The sequence below is a fragment of the Cavia porcellus genome, unplaced genomic scaffold (assembly GCF_034190915.1).
Source record: "Cavia porcellus strain 051 isolate PalLab524CR breed Dunkin Hartley unplaced genomic scaffold, mCavPor4.1 scaffold_10, whole genome shotgun sequence".
NCBI lineage: Eukaryota > Metazoa > Chordata > Mammalia > Rodentia > Caviidae > Cavia > Cavia porcellus.
This window is the reverse complement of record NW_026947493.1, coordinates 87746473-87774226: the sequence shown is the minus strand read 5'-3', so window position 1 is coordinate 87774226 and position 27754 is coordinate 87746473. Positions and strand designations below refer to the sequence as shown.

Sequence of the window (27754 nt, the reverse complement as noted above, 5' to 3'; positions counted from 1 at the left end):
CTAATTCTGTTTTCTAAATGAGCCCACTTAAGTACCGATAAAGTTTATCATCTGGGTACTTTGAGATGTGCTCAAAGGTGAATGGATAAATTAAAAAGTCACCACATAACAGCACGTTGCCATTAATCCCTCTCAAGGTTCCCTCCCTCACGTCAAACACTTACCCTGGTCTTAGCCTGCTCTGAAGCCGCTCTGGAGGGTTCCATCCTGAGTGTCTTCAGTCGCACTGTTGCTGCCTCTGTGTTCTGAATCTTTTCAAAGATTCACCATGCCAGATCCAGTGAGTGAGGCATGACACAGTGTCGTGTTTCTGTTGGACAGAAATTTTCAGAAACAATTACTTAGTGCAGTGTGATCCAAAGGTGTGGTGTTTAAATAAAACATTTGTTGCAACAAAGCACGCATTGCCATTTATGCCCCTCAGAATGCTGCCTCTGCTTCGGCCACATTTACTCCATCAGTCCCAGCAGTGAACCTTCTCTATGCTGCACCCAGTGTTGTGTTTTTATGACTACACGTTTGTGGTGCGCAGAGACTGCATTCCTCAGGGAGCGGTCTGGTTGCGATCACATCTCAGTTCTCTGTGCATCCCCTCTCCTCCCCTCCCTGTTTCCTGGGCACCTTCCGCTTGTAAAAGATCTCTCTCCCTGTTCCTATCACCCGTCTTGTCTTTAGTTCTTTATTTATATTTTGGGTTTCTCCTCTAAGGGAAGCCATGTGATATTTAAACTTATGTGTCTGGTTGTATTTTTAATTTAAACATTCACTATATTTTTAAATTCACTGGCAAATCTGTCTCTTGTTATCTTAATAAATTAGTAATAATTCTTAGGAGAAAAAATATTTTGCTTAGGAGATGAGGAGGAACAAAAATTTTTAAGCAGTGCCGTGTTAATTAGCCATTCTATTGCTTATGGGTAGAAATGAATAAGTTATGGAGCTTCTTGCTTGTCTATTTGTATAAAAAATCAGCTGGAAGAAATTTTTGTGCAAATATATTTTGTAGACAATTGAATCAATGTTTCAAATCATTTTTACTGTTAAAATGTAAATTTAGATTCCTAGAATATATTACTTAATATATACACACTAGTTGTGAATAGTTAGGATACACACCTTATGCTTTTCTCACATTAATATTTGTAAACTGCTATGAGATTTTTAAAGCACATTCAACAGGCCAAAGCCCAGCAGTCAAGGCTGCGTCTTGGTGAATGTCTGAAGCTGGTGACAGCTGTAACGCCAGGTGCCCGCTGCCTACCCTGATGTTAGCTAGCTTGCTGTACCTCTGATCTGATGCACCAGAGACCTATCTATGTATTGTCAGTTAGACTTCCCATCTCTCTAAATGGAGAAGATGAAATGAAAATTGATATTTTCTTTCCTGCAGAAATTTGCTTGGAAAATCTGTACTTTCACATTTGAAAGCTTGCAGAGATGAGTGCATTTAAACGTGACGTTTTGGGGAGCTGTGTGTGCCCACATGTGAATTAATGCGTGCATGCGTGCAGACAACTCTGTTAAAAGTAGTAAACTTGGGAAAAGAGCAGGTGTTGAAGGCCACATTTGCCTTTGATAGGCACCTGATGTGTGATACGAACGTCCCCTGGAAATGCCCGTAAGAGCTTCACAGGCACATTGCAAACAGAGTCCTGGGATTTCCTGAGTAAAGTCTTGGTGACTCTGAAAAGTCTCAGAGCAGCTGCAGTCCCACCACGTGTTGGGCTGCATCCACCCAGCTGTGTGACAAGTTTCTCGGGGAGGCTGAGGAGAGCGCTAAACCTGCACATCTTTCCTTCTCCTCCCCGCTCCGGGTGGTAAGATGCAGGCCTGCTCTTCCCCCAAGAGTATGGAGAGGCCTTGCATCCAGGAGAGACAGACGTCTCCAGTGTAAGCCACGAATGCAGAGGAAGAAACACACGCTGGTTTCCAGGCACCTGTTGGGAGAACCACAAAATGCAAAACCAGCCCTCCATCTTTGCCCCTTCCAGAATCATATGAACCCATGGTGGGCTTGGGAGCACCATGCAGAGGTAGCCTGTGAAGTATGCTGGCCACAGAGTGAGCATGGGCTCTGCTCTCAGGGTCTCAGGGTTGTCAAGGCAGCCAGGGGCACCCTTGGCAAAGTGAGCTCAGACAGTGGGTTCCACAGCTTTCTAATCACAAACCAGCACTGGCTTGTGCCCCACAAGGACCCGGTGGCAAGTGTCTGGGCAGAGCGTGTGACTTCACGTGGGGCTATGCAGGTGGACAGGGCGGGAGACACTGCTGGAGGGGGCGATGCCTCCGAGCACAGTACCAACTTGTTATCTGTGTTTGTGTTTTCTAATGTTTACTAGAAGGATGTGAAGTTGGCCACTGGAGCGAATGGGGAACATGTAGCAGAAATAATCGCACATGTGGATTTAAATGGGGCCTGGAAACCAGAACACGACAAATTGTTAAAAAGCCAGCCAAAGACACGATCCCCTGTCCGACCATCGCGGAGTCCCGGCGATGCAAGATGGCCACGCGGCACTGTCCGGGAGGTAGGTCTGTCACCACTCACTGTCTGCTGGCTGGTCCTTCTCTTCTTCCCAGGAAAAACCGCCAATCCCTGGAGCAACGGAACAATTGCCAGATAGGAGGTAACATTCTATTTCCTAGAAACAAATGCATTACTTGTCAAGAATATAAAGCAAGCACTTCATCCGCTTTTGTGATACCTTAAAATAACTCACAATCCACTGCAAACAGCCTTTCTAAAATGAGAGCTCTGAAAGAAAGTTCATGTGTGTGTGGTTTGTTTTGTTTCTTTCAAATGTACCATAAAAACGAGCTGTTGTGAAATCAGGTCTCTGCAAGTGTTGCTTTCTGAGGGAAGTGGCTGGCCAGCGTTTGGTGAAGAAGAGTTTAGATTAGAATGGTTTGTGGAGCTGTAAGACCGTCTGCATCGTTCCTAGTTGAAGATGACCACTTCAAATGAACTTGCCCAAACCCTGGGAGGAGTAAACATTGTCCTAATGTTACCACAATTAGCGGTTCCCTTTGTTTGGATAATAATTTGCAGAAAACAGCTACTGGGCTGCGCTGTGTTGCTCCAGGCTGCTGTGGCAATCGGCTGATTTGTAGTTGTCCTTCTGTAATCACAGGCTCAGGCCCTTTGGGTGAGGAGAAGGTGAAGGCGGCCTCCTGGGGCTGTGAAAGCTGTGGTCCCTGTCGGGTCACCGGCATAAGCCAGGTTGCACAGGTTACCTTGGGATTTCCCAGTGCATAAAACAGGAAAGCCGAAGAGAAAGTTGTTTGGAAAATTGACTTTAAAAGAGTCCAAGCCTTTTCTTCCTTTATTCTGCTGGTGCATGCTGTTCAGTTCTCCCGCTCAGCCCAGAGAGGACATGCATCTGCCTTCCACGGGTTTCTGTCCCTGTCACACTGGCCCCCGGAGAGCCTGTGGTCCGTGGAGAAAGTCGAGCCTTCAGGACGGCAGTGGCCTTAGAGGACAAGGAGATCCGGTCTGGAAGCTGCTGTTGAGAAAGCAGCTTCTCCTGAGTTAGTTTTGCTTTTCCTGATTGGTTTCTGAAACAAAGTGTTCTGGGTCTGCTTTTCAGTAACAAGGGTGGTATTTTTTTTCAGTCAAAATATTAAAAAATATTTTCTTTTTTTTAATTTAAAGGAAAAAAACCAAAACAGGTAAAGGGTACAAGTAATACAGAATTAAAAAAAAAAAGGTAAGAAATCATTAGTTAATAGATTACATATTGTTATCTTAGAAATAGTTGTTCAAGTTACAGGATTAAAGCATACAAACTGGACATTCAAACAGTGAGACTGCAAACAGTTGTGTTCAATGATCCAACAAAATCTCAGTAATATGGTCAGCTATCTAAACACACTTGTATCCTTTAGAGCACTTTTTTTCCTCTCTTTTTTACAACAAAATTTATACATTTTGTGTTTTATTACTCCCATAGTTCTTATTACTTTTTTTATTGGAAGAGAATAAAACCAAATATGACAAAACAAAGCAGTCAGTCAAAACAAAGGATAGACATAGCACATGATATAAAAACAAAATACAAGGTAATCAATAATGGTTGCCAAAATGCCTCTTGCTTCCTTAAAAAGAATTGCCTGTATCATTAGGTATAATAAAATTGAACAAAGCAGTACAGAAAACAAGACGTCGTAATAGCTAGTGCTGATTTAATATCATCTTGTTTTGAAGTCCCACCAAACTGTTGCTCTTCTGTCTCCATTGGTTTTATCATGTTGTATCTTACTGGATTTTATTATATGTGATATTATAAATAAAATTTTTATAGGCAAAGAGATAATATAGAAGCCATTGTTTGTTTTCCGTTAGCTGGTTCTAAATACCCTATAATGCTTTCATCCACTTGAATGGTTTCACACTGTCTTGATATGTTTGGTGCTATAGTATATGAAGTTATATTCAAATATTTCAAGGAAAAAGATACTATGGTAACTACTATTAAGTCAGGTTATTGGTGGTGAAGCACTAGGTTGCTGAAACTGTCATGCTTTGACCTGTATTGTTACGCTGTTATGCCCTCTTTTATCTCTATCTCCCCCTTATTCATAAAAATTTATTTTTTTATTATTTTTTTAAGTAAAGGAAAAAAATAAAACAATTAGCAGGATATATTATAATAACTTTTTTTATTTCCTATTAACTTGATTAGAAAATATTTTCTTACAAAGCTAATAAACCACTTCTTGAATAGCTGCGAGCACTTGACCTGTCACCTCCTGCCTAAACCAGGCCCTGATATGCTCGGGTACTGGGTGCACAGGCTCTCTCTGTTGCCTGTTGTGTATGCTGTGGCCCCTCCCGCCCACCTTCAGCCTGTGGTTTATGTTCGTAGCAAAAATTAATGCAGAATGCGCCTGTGACCACTGTGCTTCTGTGTAACCAGAGCCAACACGCGTTCCGTTCCCTCTCCTCCGTCTCTGTTTGACCAGCCGTCTTGATTGAGGCTTTTCTGGATGTCTGCAGGCTGCTGACCGAAATGCTCGCTGTGTCGTAACCTTTACACTGCACACTGCAGGCTCCCAGAGCACACCTGACCCCCTGGCCGTGTACACTGCGCCCCAGTGGCTCTTGCATGATTTGCTAGTGATTCCCTTTGACAAGGGAACCAGCAGTGGGCCCCGGGTTTTGTTTAGGTTTTACTAAATTTTTTGTATTAGGAAAACCCAGCTATTGCTCTAAACCTTGGATCTATATTTTCATAAAATGAATTTTTATGACCTTCAAATGAAGCAGATTTTAAAGTTACATTGGAATTTTTTGTTGTTTTACTTAAAGGGAAATAAAATTAATTATTGATAGAAATGGCAAATTACTTTGCAATAAAATAGCTTTCATTTTGGAATGAATGTCAGGAATAAAACCTACACACTTCCTTCTGAAACTTGAGCAGCAGCGGGAAACCAGCCTAACTGGCCGGAGTCGCCCTCCCTTGCCTCGGGTGGGAGCGAGCAGGCCCCTCCCCCGCGGGTCACGGTGATAAACGGAAGAACAGGGAAGAAAACCACTTTATCCCTTTTTACATCTTGATTTGATTTCAGTGATCTGCTTTGACAAACCATGCAAAAATGTAAGTCATAACCAGGTTGGGAATACAGGCATTTTTCAGATCTCTCCAACATGTGTACGGGTTTTTCTCCTGTTGGAGGCGGTCTTAACCTGATTGCGTTCACATGCCGCCTTAACCACCTTCACACTCCAGCCCTGCGCATTAGAAGCAGCTGCTTTCCATTACGGAGCGGCTAGGCCAGGGGTCAGTGTGGCGAGAGTCCCTAGATGTGTGAGATGCTACTCGGGTGGAGACTGCTCAAAGTAAGGAAAAGGTGACTTTATAAGTTAAATTGAAAAAATAAAACGGAGTCACGTTGTAGCCTTTCCACCGTAACTATTATATGCTTATCTGCTTACAAAAAGAATATCTGTGAATGTCTAAGCAGTGGATTGATTTACACACCAAGTGCTGTGTTCTCCCCTCAACTTTCCTTTCCGCTCTCTCACGTTCTCCTGCACTTCGGAGGAAGCCTGTGTGGTTTCCAGGGCGATTGCAGCTCACTCCTTGACAGCCTGGTCTGGGGTCTGGTCCTGCACTCTGTCAGCGCCTTATTTCTTCAATCCCTGGCTGGCCCCTTAACCTTTTGGGGTCCCTGTTTCCTCCTTCATCAAACTAGGTGATTGGCCTGGAGATCGCTAAGCCCAGTGGAGCTGGAAAATCTAGATGACCTCACGCAAAGCTGTTCTTGATAGACCTTCTCGGGCATGCTTCTCTCCTCAGTGCAAAGATGACCCTGTTGGAGCTGATGTATCCCACTCACGGAGCACCTGGAGCTTAACCAGAGGGGATCTAAGTCTGGACCACTCGGGGCAGCAGGTGGTACCTCTACAGAGAGAGCTAAACCTGCTGCTATCATGTATTGAATGACAAATGGAAAAACACACTCCTGGCTGCCAAGGTAGACATTGGAAGAAAGCTGCGTCAGGACCAATGTCACCTGCCTATGTGCACCATCTCCTGGCTCCCCACCGGCCTGGTGAACACTGACCTCAGCACGTCATGATTTCTTCTCTGCTGGGGACTCCTCGTGACTTGGATGGCAACCCTGGTGACAGTTTGGTTAATTTAGCCTGTCAGGTGTTGGCTGAGTACCATAGTGGACTGCTGGTAGATGAACGTGGGATTTCTCATGTAACCCCTCACAGTCTTTCGTAGAGGGGTTAATCAACAAAAAGAAACAAATGGGCGAGGGAAAGAAATTTGTGCAGAGACAGGGCTGCTGGGAAAATAAGGGCACCTGAGGGCAGGAGCTTGTGTGCGGCCGAGCGTAATGTCTCATTAGGCTGCTTGGGGCCCCGTGGCTTTCCTGTGGTCAGACATCTGAGTGGAGGAGAGCCTGAGGAGGGAAGACAGGAAGGTCCTGCTGCTGTGGACATGGCAGACCCTTCCGTGACTGTCCTCGATGCTCCCACCGCGTTTGGAGAAGGAAGAATTATGTCCAGGGAGGGCGACTCTGGCAGGTCCACGGCCACCGTAGGATGTCACCAGTGGTGGTCCTGGTGTGACTGTCATGGAAGCCCAGGCTGTCCTGTGCCTCCCTGGTTCCTTAAGACTAGATCGAAGGTGAAGCCACAGTTGTTCTCTGGCGAGGTCCCCAACTTTGAGCCGTTTTTCCCGCCACTGGAGATGGGCGCACTGTCCCTGCGACACTGCTGTTCCACTCTGTTCATCTGGGAAGAGCTGGTTTCACTGCGACCTGCCACTGGGTTTGCTCTCCTCCAGCACCCTGTCAAGCACACCCCCCCGCCCCCGGTAACTTTGCTATCACTGCTCTCTTAGAGTGGGGAAGCGTGGCTGAGGGACTGTCCTTTCCATCCTGTCCCTGGATGCTTGGCCTCCACACACAGGCCTGGGAGACAATCGGCACCCCCACATCTCCTGGCTCTGGGCCTGGGATGGGTGTTTTAACTCATTCCAGCAGCCGGCCTGTGAATCTGTGCGATGCTCTGACGTGTGCCGGCCCGCGTCCTACCTTTCCACCTGAGCTCAGGGCTGCAGCACGCACAGCAGTTCCGCTGTTAGGAATAAGGCGGGGCAATTGCTTGAGCACAGGTCATAATTCCTTAGCATTATGCAAGCATTGCAATATAAAATCTGCACTATTTCAATTGGAAAACAACTCCTTCCCTTTAGGAAACATAACCTGATCCTTATCAACTATTTCTTTTTCCTCCTGAAGTGGTTCTTAACTTGGAAGGAAACAAAAGAAAATGCTATTTAGCAACTTAGAACCTTAATCTCTGCAAACATCTACTTTCTAAATGGCAGTAGTAATCAGATCCCCTTATGCTGGGTTTTCTGTGTATAAACTGACAGCACATGTGGACCAGGTAGTAGGTAACAGAACTAAAGATGGTTGTAGATTGTGTTGGATTAAACCAAGAGCAGGAAATAGGCACATTTTCAGTAGGATAGGGTCAAGAAAATATGCCTTGGACATATGTTCTTTATTTCTCCACATTTTGTTTACATTGAGTCGCAATTTCTGTGGTCTGCTTTATACATGCCAGCCTGGCGAGTCATTTGGAAGAGAGGATAAGGGCAAACCTCCTTCCTTTGGAGACCTGTGGACTCTGTCAAGAATGTCAGTGCTGCGAAGCAGCTACAGTGGAATTTTGTGGCCCCTCAGATTCCTGCACCAAATGCTTTACTGCATCCCTGTGACACATCAGTGATGTGCATTAGTTGTTTTTAATAAAGCATACACTATTTTTCATGGACTGTGGGTACAGGGAAGCTAGCTGTGATTTTCATTTTTCAGTGATCATAAGTAGGGCTGTTAATGTATGATTATTCATAAGTTGTTAACAAAGGTGCAGTGCCCGTAGATGTCTCACCGTACAGAGTCTGCACTTCCAACCCCACGGCCCAGCAGAGTCCTGGGAAGATCCCTCCTGCTCCCTGTCCCCTGTCTCCCTGGTGTTTAGCGTTCATTCGTTCCCAGGAAATGGGTAGAGGGTGACTGTTGGTCTCTTAGTGGCGGACATAGTAGAGTTTTTGTTTGTTGATGTTGTTTTTAAGCAGTGATTTCTCTTGGGCTTGCTGATTCCCTGTGCAGAGAAGCAGGCTGGGGGAGCGGGGTGTGGAGTTGGCTCCTGAGCAGGCACAGCTTGGTGTGTCTGGGCGGAGACAGGATGAAGACTCGGACAGGACGCTCCTGCCTGTGCCGAGCTCTCCCAGCCCAAGCCTGAGGACTGGTTGTGGAGACAGTGTCTTTCCCGGTTCATTTTGAGCCGGCTTGGTGCCATCCTTGCTGGCCAGAAAGCCCCAGAGGGCGGGAGAAGCTGTGCCTCTGCTGTGTTCTCCAAGCTCTGTCTGGAGTCTTCACCAGCTCCCTGTGATTACAGCTGGGCCAGCATGTCCTGCTCCCTTTTATGGAACTGTAAAAGGAATTTCTCAACTAGATGTTGTCACCCAAGGCCCAAAGTCCTATGGAGAAATGAGGCAAAAACGGGAAAATTCAGAGGGGGCCTTTCTTTCATGAATTCCTCAGCAGTAAGCTACCTGATCTTAATGTAAGGCATATAAAACAGTTTTTACAGCACTGCAAAAATAAAATCAGCTTTAATAGAATACACATGGTATCTTTGTTGGCTCCTCTACCATGTTACCAGAGATCGCTTTTCCCGCCCTCCCACAATAAGAAAGGGTTAAGTGCAAATCCCTGATGGTTTCTGAAAACAACTTTTTCTCCACACGGGCAGAGGCCTCTCTGGGTCTTTAGACGGTGCCGATGTAGATGTAGATGTAGTGGTTTCTTCACATGGAGCCCTGAGGGCGTCTCTGGCTGCAGGACCAATGCAGGGCGGTGCTGTGGGTTCCCTCCAGAACCAGGAGACGGAAGGAAAAGGTTTCAGTGAAGATGGTGGCAGTTTTCCTGAAGTCCTGGCTTGGTCCACATAGTCATCCCACAGAGGTGGCCAAGATGACACACTTTCTCTGTGTAACAGAATTGGTGAGAACTTTTATCACTAAGGGGTAACCTGAAAGTCTGTGGGGCAATAGTTTTTGCTATGCAGCTGGCCTCTTTATGATACTTGGTCATAGTATTTTGCATGAATAATATTTTCTCTTATTTAAGGACTTCAGAAAGTGCAAGTGAAATGTTTAAACTTGTCTAGTCAAACGGTGTTCAGTAATTGATGCTATGTCCCTATATCCTGCTTATTAAGCAAAGGATTTAGTGATAACATATAGAGATATAACACGGTCCACTGAAACTAAAAAATACAAAGGGTCAGAACCAGAAAAATGTTAAATAATTCAGGATTGATTGAGAAAACAGGCCACACAAATCTATATTGGTTAAAAATAATTGAGCTAAAATTTTGACTTTGTGTTGACTATCAGGCAAATGTGATTCTTTCTTAGTTTAAAATAAATGATTACAAAGTACAAAATTGATTTAGCAATAGCTTTTGGAGGTAAGATTATCTATGTATATGAATATGTGCATATAATAAACATGTGCACATGCACACACCTGTAAACATTCATGACAGTTTCTTTAAAATATGTGCATGTGTGTGGCAGAAGGAGGGCTTGCACCGTAGGATTGGAAAAATTAATGACACTTTTCATAGCAGACTGTTCTACAGTGAGACCCACAGTAGGCGGATGGAGGACACAGCCGGGCTTGGCACGGTGGCACACAGCGTTCTCACCAATTCCCGGTCACAGCCAGCCTCCAGGAGCAGGGACAGCTGGTGCTCACCCTCCAGGAGAGAGGGACTGTCAGCTCCATCCCACTGGAGTCTCCAGCAGGCTGTTAGCGAGTATCTGCAGCTTTTGGTGTCTAGAAAGTCTAGAAAGTGTGCAGATCTTGAGGGAGCAGCTCCCCTATGAACTTGTCAATAAACAGGGATTAAGATGCACCTGAATAAGGTCTGCAGTGAGGTATTCAGAAGCAGTTATTGGATGATCGCCTGGGGTCCACACTCAGAGTGTAAATAAACTTGTGATTTCTGTGCTCCAGGCTGGCCTTAGGTCATCTTCACCGCATCAAAATTACCTGTTAGGAGAGAACTGTGGGTGTTTCCCACAGCTGCCTAGTGAGATGAGCTGCCTGTGTTACACGGTTCCCTCTCATTTCTCCTTTGACCCTAACTAATCTGTGAGGGGCTGGAATGCTAAGCCACGCTTGCTTTTTTGATATCGAGTCCTATAGATTCATCAAATTAACTATGTAAGCGTCCTAAACTTTCTATGCTCTCAAGAAAGAGACTGGGGAGTGGGCAGTATGGACAAAGGAGTTTGCAGTCAGGCAAGAAGGAAATGCACATCACAAAGTATTGAAAGAGGCAGAAAGAAGAAGAAGTCAATTTCTAAGTGTCAGCTAAGGCTCAGATATTACTGGCAAGGAGGTATTGTTTTAGCTATGATGACCAGGGGCTATTTCCTGAAGAGAAAACGTTAGTTTTCGCAGAATGGGAGGCGGGAAGTCGCATGTAAAGATCCAGTGCGGGTGAGTGCTGTGGGGTAGATGCTAGGTGGTGCCTCCTGTGCCCACAGCCAGGCCGGAGGTGTGCTGGTACTGTCTGGCCATGGCAAGGGCTGTCCAGGTGGGGTGGAGATCAGACTGTGAGCTCTGCCTTGGCTCTGCGGGGGGCTCCCAGGTGTTGGAGGGAAGGCAAAGGTGGACAGGAGATCACACCAGCCCCAGCCATGGGCCCTGCACTGTGCACAGGCTGGCTTTAGTGGGGGGATTACCAGAGGGGACTTGTGGGTTCTGGTGTTTATGTGTTTTCCTGTTGTGCTTGCTTTTCTAAGAGGGCAGGATTTTGTCTTGGCCTACGGTCTGTCACCCTTCTCTGTGTCTCTCTCTGTGCCAACTTTTTCTTTTCTTTTTTTTTTTTTTTAAGTATGGAATGCTTCACAAATTTGCATGTCATCCTTGCGCAGGGGCCATACTAATCTCTGTATCATTCCAATTTTAGTATATGTGCTCTGGAAGCTAGCAGTTTGCCAACTTTCTAAGCCAGGCCATTCCCTAGTTTGTATTTATATCATTTTCCTCTGTATTCTTTTTTTTTTTGAGATGTAGGCCTACCCCTAAGTGAACTGTTTGTTTCTAAGGCTGAGCCGCGTGCATGTGTTGCCTGTTTTCGAGCTGCCTTGTGACCCATCTCTCAGCCTCGCCTTGGCCAGGCCAAGTACTCTGGATGCTGGAAATGCACACATTGGATGCTGTTGAGTCACAGACCAACATTTCTGTCTTCACTGCATCATGCAAATGATTTTACCAAGTGAGTCAGGGACTCCGGCCAGCTTGGTCCTGGGGTCAGAAAGTTCTCCTGAGGTGAATGTTGGCCATAGGAAGAGGCTGCATCCTTACCAGTTTATGGGATTTGTGGTGCCAGCTAGGAGGTGATGTGCCATGGGTTCATGGTACCCCGACTCTGATCCTCAGACCTGCTCTGCTCAGGAGCCTCTGCCACCTCCTGAACATGTCCAGCACACGCCTGGACATCTCTGACAGCAGTCGCCAGCTTCTGTCTGCTCATTCAGTGATGGTAGGTTTTTGAAAGTGGACATGATGGTACAGAACAATAATGGAGTTTAAATTTTATCTGTGTCAGTGGCCCTTGGTGCCTGTGAGTTGTCTGACCTCACCTGCTGACCATCACTTGCTGTCTCTCCCAGGACGGCCACACACCCCAAAGGCACTAACAGCAGCTAGGTCCTCGGCTGCCTTTTCTTTCTCTTTCTCACACCCAGTAAATCGGGATCAAATCTTTCTGTTCAGGCAAACTCTGCAGATGTGCCCAGTTTCCCTAAGGTCTCTCAGCATCAGCATCCTCATGTACGCTGTGGGGCCAAGAACCCATGCCTTCCCGGGGGTTGTCCTTAGGGTTAGGCAGCATCCTTCCTGCCTGGCCTGGCACAGTGGGCAGAATAATGGCGGTTATTGCCCACCACTAGCTGCCCAGTCCAGTTTCCCAGCTCTCCAATCACCCCTGTTCCCACTGCCTACTTTTGCAACTTCTTAGTCTTGTTACCTAGGTCATATTGGTTAGGTGAGATGTGCTCACTCGCAAGGCTCCCTTTGTGTGCTGAAGAGCAACCTTGTCCGAGCCTCGATTTCCCATACATTCAACGGCTTTCCATGCGGACAGTGGATGGTGGCGGGCAAACTGCTGCCAGCCTGAGTGAAGTTGCCTGTGTCTCACGCATCGAGCGTCTGCTGTACCTTGGCTGTCTGTTACTTGGCATGGCTGTCAGCTCTGGTGAGACCTACTTAATGCAGTCCTCAAATGTGTTTGTGTTTGGAGCTACTCGGCCCGCCTGGTGCTGTTTGAAGCATGGAGGTCTCCCTGTTACTGGTGCTCCTGCTTCATCAGAAACGGAAGTCCCAGCGCCGTGAGGCCCACCGCGGGAGAGCTGGCATGCGAGTAGATCCTGTGGCAACCTGGACATCGGCAGTACGCTGATTCAAACCATTCCCCTTATAGAAGCTTACAGTTATTAAGGACTTGCTCAAAGGAGCTCAAGCAAAGGTGGTGATCTCAAGCCCTGACCTTCAAAAAATGAACCACGCAGTGCTCCAAACGCTGATATTAAATGCAAATTTCAGGACTTAGGGACAAATTGTCCGAGATCTGATCGGCATGACGCCAAGAATGCGCAGACACAGACAGCTGGAGACGTGTGGCAGCTTTCTCCTCCCGTGCGCACGTGTGGTGCGTGGGGAGCCAGGCTCGGTGGCCTCAGCACAGCCGAGGGAAATGCCAAGTGGCCCCGACAGTTGCCACACTGTTTTCATCGTCTCCGTCTCCTCACTTCTATTTCCTTGCTTCTTGAGCAGCCTGATGAAATCTCTTCAGCTAACTGGGATTGAAATTTGATGAGTGCCAAGATGCTTTGATGAAATCTGGTGTAATTATCTTAAACCCAATTTCATTTGGCTTTAGTGCTGGCGTTTTCCATATTGAGAAAATTAGTGCCTTTGTCTGCTACTGGGGCTAGGAGTGTGTGAGAAACAAAGATACCTCAAACAAAAAAGCCAAGGTTTAAGTTCACTTAATACCTTTGCTTAAAACTAAATTACCCACAAATTCTAACTTTTTGTGCTTAGCATCTATTCCTTTTAACAGTGCAAAGTCCGAATGAATCAAAACTACTCTCAAAGTAAATGGCCTGTTGACCAGAAAAAAAAAAAAAAAAACACCTTTGGTGTCCTGTCACCTGAATTTTCCTAACAGGGACAAAATAACCGCATTATTTTGAATTCAAGACATTATTTCATTTTATCACTTTGAAAAAATTGAGTATAAAAAGTTTGATTTCAGGCTAGAAAGCCAGTACTACAAGAAAGTCAAAGTATTCTAAATTAAATCTTAATTTCTGGTACCTGTGATGTGAGGAAATTATGCTACCAAAACGATCTAATTGTGTGATGCTGCTGCATCTCATAGGCCAGAGATTTGAGTGTTAGATTATGGCACTGCAAATAGGGTTTGCACAGTGTTCACATAGCCTGAAATAAGACCTTCACCTCTCCAGCCTGCAGCTTCAAGCTGTCCCCATGGCTCCTAAGTCTAGCTTGATGATCCCTGCTTCCAACTGAAGTGTGGAATTGGAGCGGGATCCTGCCTTTGGAATCACTGTTTGCAGGTTCCCGGATGCTTACTTAGAGATTCTTCTCTGTTTGTCTTAGCTTCTGACCTACATTAATTCCCTGAAGTTCATTCTGAGAGTTAACCCTGAGGCGTGGCCCAGAGCATCCCCAATCTAAAGCTTTCACAGATGGTGGTGGTTTAATCAGAGGCAGATTATTGGTGTCAGATCATCGAAGGCAGGCCGTGCTCCTGTGAACAAGCCATCTACCCCGAGTTGCAAAATATGTGTCTGTATTATTTGGTTCAAATGTCTTTCTTTTTGCCTGGTTGTTCCTTGGTAAGTTTTCAGTGGTGACTAATCATTAATCACCAACTATAAGAATTGTTCAATCAAAAATTACTTTAAATGACACTGTTACCAAGTTCTGCTGCAAAACCGAGCAGCTTTCTGTGTCAAATGGAAAGAAATCAGCAAAGTGCTGACTACCCACTGGTGAGGCTCCAGGGCCCCCATACCCATAGAAATGGACGTTTATGAGTGGTCTCAAAGTGGTGACTTTACATGTTAAGTGATCTATGGTGGTTTTTATTTATATTTAGTGAAATGTGCAGCCAAGCCTCAGATTCTACAGATAAGGCTCCAACACACAACATAAAAATAACTCATTATGTACAATATACTTGGATTACCTTTGGATGGATGACTTCAGAATTTACTTATTATAAGGATTTTTTAAATCACTTATTAGGCTGTTGTGATTATCATAATCTAACCAAGGATCTAAGCAGACTGTTGGGAGATTGCACCTATAGACCTTTCTGTGGTTGGATTTAGGCGGAAGCTACCACAGGAGATGATTTCTGTGTTGGGGTGGCTTCTGTCTGATGTGTCCTTCTGAGCTTTGGTTTTGGATTTTCACTGTGGTTTGCTTTAGGGCCCAGAAGAATCTCCAATGCTTATTCTAAAATCTGGAAATCATTGCTGTCTTTTTGGTATAAGGGTTCCAGGATCCACAATTTCGAGAGAAACGAGAAGAATACGCATTTTTGGGGCAAGACACATAGGTTTCCAATATAGTAAGTATCTTAACCCTCAGCTGAGCTGACGAAGTGCTTCTGAATTTGAAGCAATGTCTGAAATTAGAGCAACAACCAGACGCCACCAGCGGGAGCACAGACCCTAGGAAAATACTGCTGCCCAGAGGTGAGGGCCAGGGAGGCCGGAACTGCGCCTTCCAGGACCCCAAGTCGGGCAGCCACGGCTGGTGCTCGACGGTGCACTGCTTGACTGCCAGTCCTCTTCCCTGAACGCAGAGGAAGTGAACATTCTTTCTCAGCTGAGCTGAGCTCCGAGGAGGCTGCTTGCAGGAGTCCGGAGTGTGCCCTTGAAGGGGCTTTCAGGATGCTACATGGCCCCAGGCTGAGGAGCTCCACAGAGCCCTTCTCTCCCGAATGGAGGCGTTCCTAAGAGAAACAGACAATCTGACTTTTTAATTAGAAAGCGGCTCGGGCCCTCACCACCCTCTCTTCTCTTGAGACCTCCTAAACCAGAATCTAGGGTAGCTTTACTGGTGTTTTTCTTTTTTAAAACATGCAATAAAAATGTGGAACTGCAGCCAGGGGAGGAATAGAGAGTGACGGGCTCTGTCTCCAGGGGCTGATAACAGGATTAGAGCTTTGTAGAAATAATTTGCATTTCTGTTAGAAAACATCCTTATCTTGGCTCAAGTTATGGAGCCCGATGTTTTACTCTTCAAGCTCCTGTTAGGAAAAATCCAGTACTTTGTCTGCTAAGACTACATGAGCATGCGTGTGATCCCTGAGAGCCACCCTCAGTGCTGGAGGCAGGAGGGAGGCTGGCAGGAGGGGTCCACTGAGACAGTTGGCGTTCCCTGAGCTGTGGAGGTGACCTTGAGGACAATGTCACGTGAGAGAGCAAAGCCCTGTGGTTGCAGGGGCTCTGCTGACCTGAGGAAGACCTAAGTGCACCTCGCAGGGGCCTGCTCAGTGCCACCTCTGCTCTGGGCATGCTGTTAAGCATGTAAGACACAACAAGGCATTTTGTTTGTGAAACAGCCCCAGAAAATTAACTATTTCCTGTCTTCCAAAGCTAGTAGCACACACCAGATTTTGAGACTGTTGGTAATGTTTTTCAATCAGCCTCAACCATGTTAGGTTGGGTCAGATTGGCGGCCAGCAGCCCAAGCCTAAGGCCCAGAAGTTTGCATTTGGGGCCAGGACTTCCTGCCTTTGCTCACTGCAGTGCTTTCCTCTCGAAGACAGCAGAATCCATGTGGCACCAGCACACGTGAACATGAGCTTCTCTTGAAGGAGCGTGGGCAGCATTCAAGGGTGACCAACTTGGTGCCCTCCTTGTATTCCTGTGGGTTGGGAAGGTGATGCCACGGAGAAGATTCTCTGCAGCACATCTGGAAACGTCTCCACCTCCTCACCCGTCCAGCCTGCATTTTCACAGACATTCTGCATTTGAGTTACTGAGCAGCACGAGACACAGAGAGACAGAGACAGAAACAGAGACAGAGACAGAGAGAGGGAGGCCACTTCCATGCTAAAGTAAGAAGCACTGGTCTGCTGTGCCATGGAACCCCAGCAACTTCCTCGCACCTGGTGGTGGGGAACATCTTGGTTTTTGTTTTCCTAGCCCAGCATCCCTGCGGATCCACCCACCTTCAGGGCTGTTGCTCACTCAGCCTTGGTTGTCTGAAAATCCTGAAATCTACAGTGGGCAGAGCAGGGAGGTTGCGCCTTTGTGAAACACCGTGGAACATGAAGTGATAACACCTCCCGCTGTGGCCCCAGGACTGAACAGTAACAGAGGGAAAAGACGTTTGCTTGACTTGGCCAGAGCTCATCACAGGCAAGAGATACGAGCACATGTCTGCTTACAGACACATTTCCCGCTCCACCACCCTTCCCTCACCTTTCCTGACATCTGGCTCGCCTCTCGGAGAGATTTTCCAAATGTATTTTGTGCTGATTTGAGGCTTCAATTGGATTCTTATCGTTCATTAAAACAACAGCGAAGCCCCTCAGTTCCATGGCCAGAGGAGGGCGTCAGGCTGCCCTGGGGATGGGAGAAGGGCTGGCAGGCAGCTCCTGACAGGTCTGGGAGGTCGGGGGTTCACCCACAGGTTTCCTCCTAAAGACCGGGAAGCCAAGCCATTTGGCACTGAACTGGGAACACATGAGCTCTGTCCTGACTGAATGCCTCCCGCTGTGGTCCCTCTCTGCCTCCAGTCTGCTCTAGGGTTGAGCTGAGCTTCCAGGACGGGCTCCTCCTACCAAGCTTTTCACATTGCTGAGGCCACCGCCAGCCAAGCTGCCCAATTTGTAACTGCACTGGCTGATGGGCTAGGGAGCCAGGGTGAGCTGTGCTGTATTCATTTGTTTTCTCTAAGTGGCAGGGTAAGGTAATTTTCATAAATGACCCTTTGGGTCAATCGTGTTGCGGGCAGAGCAAGTGTGTATTTTGAAAGGAAAACCTTTCATTTCAGTGTGTTAAGTCACTGCAGGAATTCCTGAATGAATGGCTTAGGAGCCTGTGCTTGAGGCAGGGTGTCTGGTGCGTCTGCCCGGCACATGTATACAGTGAGAAACCACGCGAAGGCTGAACTTACCTGAGCGTTCAGGGCTAAGTGTAAGTTCCAAATATATTCAAGCTCTGAATTCACCAAGACTTTACTGTGAATACTGGAAAGATACTTTATTTTATTCACACACTATGACATGAAGCAAAATAAAAATTTTAGTTTTAGCTTTTGGTCTTTACATTTTTAGCTGTGTTTTACTGTGCCAATAAAATTCTCAATTCTATTAGATTTTTTTATCTTTTATAACTTGAAAATTAAACCCTGAGAACACAAAATTTTTATGTTATAAGATTGTGTTATGGTTTCTTTTCCTGCTGTGGAGCATTAGAATTTTGCAGAGGTACCGAAGGTGTCCTCAAGCACTTGTGTGAGCCTGTGTGTGCGTGTGTGGTGCACATGTCCTTATGTGGCCACTGTAGGTACTTAGCAAGGTGCAGGATCAGTCCCTTTCACCAGACCCAGCGGACTGGAGTCCTGGTAACTTTAGGAACCACCCTCTGTGGCTGGCGCCTCAGGGCATGGAGGGCTATGCTATCCTGTGTGTCGCCTGCCTCAGGTCCCATGGTCTGGCCTCGATCTGGCCAGGGCACCCATCCTGGGCTGCACTCTGGCCTACCCTGCCTCATGTGAGAGGCAATGGGCCTCCATGCCTATGCTGCTGACCCTGTGGTATGGACACATCTCTTCTCTGAAAACCGGGCAGGTCCCAAGTCCCTGTTCCAGCTCCTAAAGCTCGGAGGTATGGGGTCTGAGGCCTCACCTTGCAGATTGCTCCTGGTGGACAGTGAGGTGGTCCTGGCTCTGTGGTCCCCGTGCACAGGCCAGCTGCGCCCTGCATCCACGAGGCAGAGATGCATCTTCCAGGATGGGGAGACGTCTGTGTCCTCTCCACAGTCCTCACTGGCTTGGGCAGGGCCCCTGGCCTCTGTACGCAGAGGTCTGGTCATTTTGATCAGATCTCGACCAGCACCCAGGAGGAGAAGGGTTATCCACACACTTGCCACCGAGCAGGGGACAGGAGATAACACTGTTTGGATCCTTACCTCATAATGGATAACTTTGAGATTGTTAAAATATATTTTATCAAACTAATTTTTAATTTATTAGCTTGAAGATTAATGATAGTGCAGAATTTTTGTGAATATTTCCAAATATTTTCTGTACATAAGTCTGTGTATTGGGTAAAATATGCATTAAAGACAAATACGCCCGGAAAGCTCATTTATGGCAAAGAGAAGGTGCTACAGTCCTGTCTAATGTACCCCAAGGTTGAAGTTGAGCACTGGAGATTTTCCTTTGTTTTGGGAGTGCTGTGTCATCTTGTCAGCAGGTTCCAGGGTAAAAGATCCGCCTGAAACAATGGGCAGCTTCCTTCAGTGAGGGTCAGCCGGTTCAAGTGCCATCAATGGGTTTGCACAGGAAACAAGCAGACCTGAAGGCACCGAGGCCCTGAAAGCCTTGCTCTCCGTGTAGGAGTGGCGAGCCGTGCTGGACTGTCTTCACGGTTAACCATCCCTTGACTGTTTGTCTAAATAGTCAGCAGATGCTTTCGTAAATGGGGCCGATGAAAGTAATTTTTTAAAATACTTTTTGTAATTTTAAAATAGAACAATTGACATTGCTTTAGTATTATAATCAGGAAACAAAACCAAAGTCATTTTGTAAGAAAATATTTTGGTGATTATCATTATAACGTTCTGCACTTTGGGTTATTTTCCTGAATGAGATTGAGGAAAATTACTGTGTGAGAGGGTAAGAATGTATTTTGCTGATATTCTGATTGCTATGTGGTTTTCAAAGGATTTGTCATTTTTTTGTTGTGCTTTGGCCTTACCTCCTGCCAGAAATAAATAGTTTTAAAACAGCGCTCCACCTTTCTCATTGATGAGCGAGGGGCTTTGTTCTCCAGGGGCGCCTACTCTCAGGGAAGTGTCTTTTGTAATTTCTGCCCATCTTGGCCTGAGTGAGTGTTCAGCCATTAAAACCCTTAGAAAGAAAAGAAAAATGCACAGTAACTTTGGTTTTAAGATGAGAGTCCAATACTTCCACAATGGTTAAGAGTTTTGAAATGTTCACTGTTCGGTACTTACAACTGAATTAGGTCCAAAGATGAGGTCTTTAATTTTTCATGGATTGAAATGAGTTCAAAGTTGTATTAAACAAATCGAATTTAAAACCTGTCACACAGTGCTTGTTTTGGAATCTGTTCTCCCAGACTTTCTAACTATTCTTTTTTTTTTTTTTCCCCATACTAGAAATTGAACCCAGGGCCTTTGCACTGAGCTGCATCCTCATCCATTTTTAAGTTTTGTCTTGAGACTGTGTCTTGCTGAGTCTCCAGGTTCCCTGCAGGCAGGCAGCCTCACATCTGGCTTCCCAGCCTGGAGAATTAAGGACATGTCGGTGTTTATGAGAAATTGCTCTATGAAGGTGAATTTTGACATATTCTTCAGAGGTGACATTTGGCATATGTGTTCCCCCAAAACTCTGCTCATGGATTTCATCATTTTTCTAGACTGGTTAATGTGGTAGTACTTAACACATTTTTTACAAATATGTGTGCTTATAGTTCATTTTACATGCACAGGTATGTTAAATGGATGGTAATTTCAAAGCCAGTATTTTAAGGAGAATACCAGTAGATAAAAGAGGATCCTATTTGGGTTGGTAAGAGGCTACCTTCTCCCCTCCGCTCGCTTCTCTTTCCTTTTTAAACATTTCTGCTGTTTCTGCAGCACTGAGGACCAAACCCGGGTTTTCGAGCCGGTGCGATCACAGCAGGCACCCCAGTCCAGACCTCTGTGTGCTTCCCTAGGAGCCCTCGGTGACTCTGAGTCTCCGTTACCTCTGATCATCTCTGTATTTCCCGCTTCCACTGCCAGCTGCTTCTTGGGATATCAGCTGTGCGGCTACCCAGCCATTAAAACCCTCAGAAAGAAAGGAAAGGTGCACAGTACTTTGCTCCAGGCTGCCATTCCGCCTGGCTGCCCAGGCCGACTGCAGGGTCCCAGGGTCCACATCCGCTTCCAGCCCTCTTCGCCAGCCTCCTCAGCCGACTCTGGCTGGCTGCTTCCTTGAGCCATGATCTGGCTGCCGCCCTCAGCACTGCTGTTGGCCTGATTTCCGTGTCCCTTGTCACCCATCCTGCTCAGTTCCAGTGTCTGAAAGCAGCTTCCTGCTGAGCCCATCCCCAGGCCCTCTCTGCCTCCTTGACTACTTCAGCGGCCTCTTTAGCCATCTTTTCACTTTTCACTTTAAGATCCACCTAAAGAGAGCAATACTTATCATGTAGGATGGTCATCTTTTATTTTATCAGAGTAGATCGCCTCGAAATGAGTATGTCCCTGTGCTATGTTACCAAAGTTTCTCAGCCTTTGCTGCAGTTTAGTGATAGGTCACTTTTAAAAACACCCATTGCACTGGTCCTATTGGTGTCACTGCATCTTAAATGTTCAGCCAACTCGTCCAGATTCTGCTACTGAAGAAAACGGAGTGGCCGTTAGGTAAAAGCACTGACACACCCTTGCCCGCCCCAGCCTGGTGGCCGACGCCAGCCAGGAGCCTGCACGGTGTGTGTTATGACCCGGTGCTGGGGCTCAGAGCTGGCCCTCGTGACGTTTCTGATGGGATGGGAAAGGGGGCAGGGGGCCAGCACATCCTATGGCGATGTTGTCCTTACATTTGGCGGCACAGAGCTGTGGTGTGGTCTGTGGTGGAGTCCAGCGCTCCAGTGGGTAGTCTCACGGTAGTTTTAGCTCCTAGTTTGTGTAACTGGAAGTCTGCAAATTGGCTCTTATGTTCGATCCTATTTTTCTATTTTTAGTGCAGCATTTATTTCTGTGACTGGACACAAACAAGTGATTCAGTTAATTTTGTGAGCACCGAGCGTCCAAACATGGAGCAGTGTGGAGCGATAACATTCATGTGTTTTGACAGCATTTACAAGAAAATAAAGGAGGCTTGTGTCACCGGGGACTGCAGCTCTCAAATTACCAAGGGCACGGCTGGACCTGGGCTATCTTGGAGCCAGACGTACTGAAAAGCTCTGATTTGGGAGATATGTGAGGAATAAAGACGTACTTTATATTAATACTCTTTTTATTATAAAGGAAATAGCATTAATTTGAGGAGAGCTAGTTTACACAAAGTAACCGTTGTCCATTGTTGGTATAATTTTTAGTGCAAGATTAATAAGAATTATTAAGTAGTTTAAACTTTAAATTTTGTCATAATTAGTATAATTTCATGCACAGGATTTTATGGGAGTAGCCTAAGTACACCATTCACTAGCAGAGTGCTATTATTTTCCAGCATGGGGAGAGGAACGCTAGATTTTATGTGTGCCATGAAGCAAATCAGCATGGTTCGATCAGTGTGACCGCCAAGCGATGGGCAGGAGGTGGAGCCCAGGGTTTGGGGCCGAGGACTGGCACTCGAGGTGAGGTCAGCCTGCGCACAGGCTGGGGAGGGAGGTCCTGCAGGTGACGTGGAGCCATGTGTGCTGCTGGCAGTGCCCAGTTCATGCGTGGGACCGTAGTTGTGTGCCCACCCTGCTTTAGATGGCTGACGTAGGGAAGGAGTGGCATGCTCTCAAACTGCTGCAATACCAAGGTGCTGTAATTGTGGGCAGGGTGCTTCCCATCCGTGGTTCACGCTCTGCAGGAAATGGAGACCCTGCCCTGCACGGGGCAGTGAGGGCGTCCGATGCTGGCTGATGTGTGGCTCTCCGCCCTGGAGGTCCAACTCTGTTCCCTGACCTTCAGTCTTTTTGCAAACTTGGTTTCTGAGGCTCTAGTCGTACTCAGCTTGAAACCCTGTAAGTCTGTGGGTGACTGGGCAGTAGGACATGTGCTCAGGGTGCCTGCTCTCACACTCATACCCCAGCTCCTTCACTTGGTAGCTTTGTAGTCACATACCTTTAATTTATGCTCCCTGTTCATGAAAGAATTCCTAACTCAAAAATCTCAGGGGCTGCTTAGTGAGTCGCTGCATGTGAACATTGCCACAGTGCATATCTGGGCATGTGGCAATATTAACTGGACCATTCTAGTTGTCTGATATTATCTGATATTATAATATCAGATCACTTAAAGAACACACACTAAACACAGTGCTGCACACCTGTAATCTCAGGCGTTGGTGAGGCTGAGGCAGGAGGGTTGCAAATTCTAGTCTAGCCTGGCCAATTTAGTAACTTAGCAGGACCTTGTCTCAAAATAAAAAGGAAAAGAAAGTCTGAAGATATGGCTTGGTGTGAAGGCTTGGAGTTCAATCCCCAGTTCCCCACCCCAAATACACAGAGAAAGAAAAGTGAAAACTCAGATAATCTTAGTGGTGGTGGATCTAGAGAAGTCGTTCCCAAGCTGGTGAGGGGGCTGGAACCTCCCCAGGGCTGCAGTCAGGAAGGTAGTGGACACAGGTTCTGTGAATACCATGGCTGAAGGGTTCCAGGTGCTTCTGCATGGTGACAGTTTCTTCTCCAGCCAGCCCTTTGTTGTGAGTCAGAGTCACAGCACAGGCACGGTGAGGAACCTATGTCACAGGTGGGAAGGGCAGTCAGAAAGCTCTTGAAGCTCACATATGCTGTGCGCTAAGTTTCCTGCAGCCTCCCTGGACAGGCTTGAGGTGCCGGTGGTGGCCTGAGGAAGGCTGGCTCTGTTTCTGGGTGTATTGGCCAGCGCTTTGGATGACATAATGGGTGCTTTCTATCTTAGCAGAAACAGAGCCCACATCTGCTGTCACTTCAGGCCTGCAGCTGAGAAAGCCCCTGCCCCTCACTCTCCAGCTGAGAGAAGTGTGCACGGGCCTGGTTCTGGGTGCTGTTCTGGGAGTGTGTGTGCTCAGTGCTTGTGCAGGCGCCAAGCCACAGGACCTGGCTGCCTTTCAGCTACCCAGGGGGCGTGGAGCTGTGTGCTCCCCAGCTGAGTGCACTGTGGATACTATTTCTTCTTGGTAAACATCCACCCTGAAGTGAATGCATCTCCCCCACATTGTTTGCCTTTGGCTGCAGAGCCTCACTCTCCTGGACACCAGTGCTTATCTAAAAAGGAGGGAAAGTCACTTTTGCTCAGTTGAGTAGAGGATTCGAAATGATTCCCATCCTGACAGTGGTCATCACCACCAGCAGGCAGCTGGCTCTCAGGCGTGAGTGGGCTGAGTCCACATGGCCACGACACTGGGCTCCTACCACACCAGGCATGATCAGCCCTGTCCTGCAGGGTGGCTCTAGCCCAGCTGGCCCACGAGGTCTCTGCTTGGCCTCCCTGCCCCCTGCTCTGCTCCTACTGTGCTCAGTGGCCCCATTGTGGCCACCGCTGGCTGGGCTGGCTGCTCAAATGGATCACCAAGGAGCTGAGCTTTCCATTCTCCGGGTCTAATACCAGCATCTTCAGCAGGCAACTACAATTTTTCTTATATCACAGTAGAAAAACAACCTCTGAGAAGATAGCGGCTGTGAGGCTTTGGGGAAACCCTGGTGGCAGAACTAGACTGTCCACCACGGCAGTCTCCAGGGCGCATCGCTAAGCCCTGGCTTGTACTTCCCGCAGCCTCGTTAAGAATGTGCCACTCTACTGTGCCTCAGCTGTGGAAATTTGGAGGGCATCTATCCCAGTTCCTTTACTTTCCATCATCTAAGTACCATCCGGAAAGCTTATCGAAAGGGTAGAAGCTGCTTTGGAACAATCTTCACAATGCGAGTTGGAGTACTTTGGCAAGAAAAATGTTTAGCCTCTGAAATAAATATGGTGTTTCAAAGAAAAATAGGCAGTCCGTGTATGTAAAGCAGTTATATACGCAAACCTTGTGGGCTGAGCCATACATCTGTGAGTGATACACTTAGAAAGGGTAATCCATGCTCCAGTAAGAGGTTAAAGACACAGGAATTCTGTGCAACAGGGCGGCCGGCAAGTTTTTCTTTCAGACACTGTACTTGAGTAACCACAGACGGAACTTTGGCATTCGAATCGCCAGAGCTGCTGGGTAGCCACGGTTACTAAGGGGACTGGCGCGTTCTCCTGGGTCGCTGACATGCTCCTTCCAGGGTGCGTGGGCCCGGCTTGGTGTTTCGTTGCTGTTCTCATTAATAGCTCTCATTGGTTTCGACCTCTGAGGTTGGCCATTGAATAAACGGAATTGTGAGTCTCCTGTTGTGTGAGCTCTGGGCACGTTTTCTTTGTCCTGTGTAACATTTGAACCCACAGTGAAGTTAACGACCCCTGGGCTATGCATCTAAATGCTAGCTCTGTCCTCACGGGCACCTCTTGCTTTCCTGCTGAATATGCGTAGGGATGAGGCGGGTGACACTGTAAATAGAACCATGGCAACCCTTTGCAGAACCTAGGAGGATACAGCTGGAGATGTTTGTGTTGTGCTCTGAGGGCCGAGGCTCTGTGAAGACCGTCTCCACTCTGCCCCTGCCGGGCTCTGGGCCAGAAAAGCAAGCTTACCAGTTAGAGAACCAGAAGGAGGCGTGGCCATTCCTCTGCTGTACAGAGCAGTGGCAGCAGTGAAGGCTAATGGTCAGTGCGTACAGCACTCCAGACCCGGATCAGATAGGCAGACTCCTTTAACTCCTTCCATGGTTGGACACCACAGGCACATTACTGTTATTCTGGATGTCTGGCAGAGGCCATGGTGTGAGAGGCAGAGGGGAGCCAGGACTTGAACCAAGGAACGTGGCTTCGGGCTGAGCGCCTGGCGGCAGGGACAGGTTGCCCACCCTTCTCCCTCTCTCAGGCCTGCTGGTGTCACCCGTGGACTGTGGCTGGGCTCTCTCCCACGAAGAGGGTGGCCTTGGGGAGGAGAAGAGTGCTCCGGATCGCAGCCTCACTGTTCCCTGTGTGTTAGCAGTGCAGGGGCTGAGACGGGGTTGTGCTGGGCTCAGGGTTGACGGGAGGGGAGGCTCCTTCGCCTGGGGTGAGGCTTGAGGCAAATTTCCGCTGTGCATCTGCTGGGAGTGGGCTTTAGTGTACGCCCAGGTAAGCAGAGAGGGGAGCCGCCCCCACCCCACCCTGTCCCTCTGTCAGATACGATGAGCGGAACTTTTTGGGGAAGAAAAATGAAATTTTGGAGTATTATGGTAAATAAGAAATCATCCCCAAAGCTAACAAAGCTCAGACTTCTGATTTTCATTACCCAGATAATGAAAATTTTAGGAAGGTGGTGCTCAGTGCGAGGGGGGAAGGCATAAGCTACAGTCGGAGCCATGGGAGGAAGGGATGTGGGACCCAGAATCGGAGCAGGTCCAGGAGCGCCTGCAGTCCAGCGCAGAGCTGGTCATTTGAAAAACAGAATTGTGATGTAGAGGAGTGATGTTAGGGGACACGCTGGCAGCACTCCAGAAGATCAAGTCGTGGACATGCTGATGGAAAGAGGCTACCGCCACGAGGAAGGGCGAGTGGGAAAAGCCCTGGACTTGGGACTTGTGTGGTGGGAAGGCCCCATGCCAGACTCGCTGGGAAAGTGAGACGGGAACCTTGCAGCCCCAGAAGCAGGGGGAGTCCACAGAGATCGCAGCTGATGTTAGTAGTTGGTAGTCACGCTGAGCAGTGGCTTCCTTTGCAGGTAACTGCAGTGGTCCTTCTCTGATGCCACCTGGGTCGCTACTGCTGCAGCATTTGCTATAAAGTTTATGGAACAATCTGCTCCAAGGTGATGGACCAAAGCCATGCCATGCTGGGCACACAGGCTCAGTGAGCATGTGGGAGGCCTTTCAGGGTCCCCTCTACTGTCTCCCCAAGACCATGGCTGTGCAGTTAGCTCAGCAGAGCCCTAGCGTGCAATGGCTTAGCATTGACTCAGCTGTCACTTCTGGTGGCCTGGCGACCAATGCCAGTGGCAGGAGACTCTTGCTTGGTGGCCTCACCTGGCAGCTGCTCAGCGCATGCAAGCTGTGAAGGAGTGGGGTGCAGCCGGGGCTTCTCCACTCACACAGTCTCCGTGGGGTTGGCCTGAGTTGCCTTTTGCTATGTCCTGGCAGCATAAAAGCATGGTCCTTGTCCTTGTGTTCTGGACACAGTTTTTGACAGTTTTGTGTGTTTCAAAGCTGTTCTCACAGTTTTTTTTTTTAAACTCTTTGTAAGGTTGTCTTTTTGAATGAGGAATATTAACTTTTATTGTAGTTGTGTTGCTAGTATTTTGAGGAGCTCTAAGAAGTAGCTTCCTGCTTCCATATTCTCCCAGATATTGTTTTAAAAGTTTGCAGTCTTTTTGCATCCATGTTTAAACTTTTCATCTGCTCAGCAATTGATTTTTTTAAGGAAAAGAACTTATTTTCTTCCCCACTGGACACCCAGATGTGCTAACATGCTGTTTAAAAGCCCGTTCTTTTCCCACTTTTCTGTCGCAGCAGGTTTTGAAATGCACATGGTTTGTCCCTGTGCTGCTTGCCGTCCTCTCTCGGATCCCTGACCGGTCCAGCACGCTCTGTCTGCTGCTGCAGGAGCCCAGGGGTGTCCTGTCAGGCACTGCAGTGCGCAGCGCTTGTCTTGTTTCCAAGTCAGTGTTCACGCCAGTTTCTGTTCACTGGTGTGGGCGGGGAGCTTTTGAATATGATGAACAAATATTTAATGTGTATATTTATGGGGTACAGTGTGATGCTTTGTTCTGTAAACACACGATAGAAAAATTCGATCTAATTAAAATAATCAGCACCTTACCAACCTAGCTGTTTTTTGTGGTGAGAATGTTACAAATTTCTTTTAGCAATTTTGAAATACATTATGCATTAGCTGCGGCCACTATGAAGTGCAATAAATCACTGAAACCTTATAATTTTGATCAATACCACTCCTTTCATGGTCCTTTCCTCCCTGACATTCCTCGGTTATCACCTTTCTACTCTTTATTTCTGCAAGATCAATTTACAAGATCATACAGTATTTGTGCTGGCTTATCCCACTTACAGTAGTGTTTCCAGTACTGTCCATGCTGTTGTGAATGGCAGGATTTCCTTGTGCGAAGCCTGGATGGTAGTCCATCAATTGCTGCCATATTTTAGCCA

At 47.2% G+C, this 27754-nt stretch overlaps 1 protein-coding gene, 1 long non-coding RNA gene and 1 other non-coding gene across 6 annotated transcripts in view; 2 read left to right on the top strand and 1 right to left on the bottom strand.

Moving 5' to 3' along the window:
* The window catches only part of LOC134477958 (uncharacterized), a 433997-nt gene that overhangs the window by 230438 nt on the left and 175805 nt on the right, over nt 1-27754 (top strand). The gene's annotated exons all lie outside the window — the stretch shown is intronic.
* The window catches only part of Rspo2 (R-spondin 2), a 214711-nt gene that overhangs the window by 173565 nt on the left and 13392 nt on the right, over nt 1-27754 (top strand). For 3 of the 4 annotated variants that reach the window (XM_003480000.4, XM_063257777.1, XM_063257779.1), the window contains exon 4: nt 2340-2528. In XM_003480000.4, coding sequence (XP_003480048.1) covers nt 2340-2528 — 189 coding nt within the window. The remainder of the gene's footprint in view (nt 1-2339; nt 2529-27754) is intronic. The other variant, XM_063257778.1, reaches the window with a different exon arrangement.
* Nucleotides 11439-11542, bottom strand: LOC111754718 (U6 spliceosomal RNA). Its single transcript, XR_002789387.1, has one exon. It is a non-coding gene; the product is annotated as a U6 spliceosomal RNA (small nuclear RNA).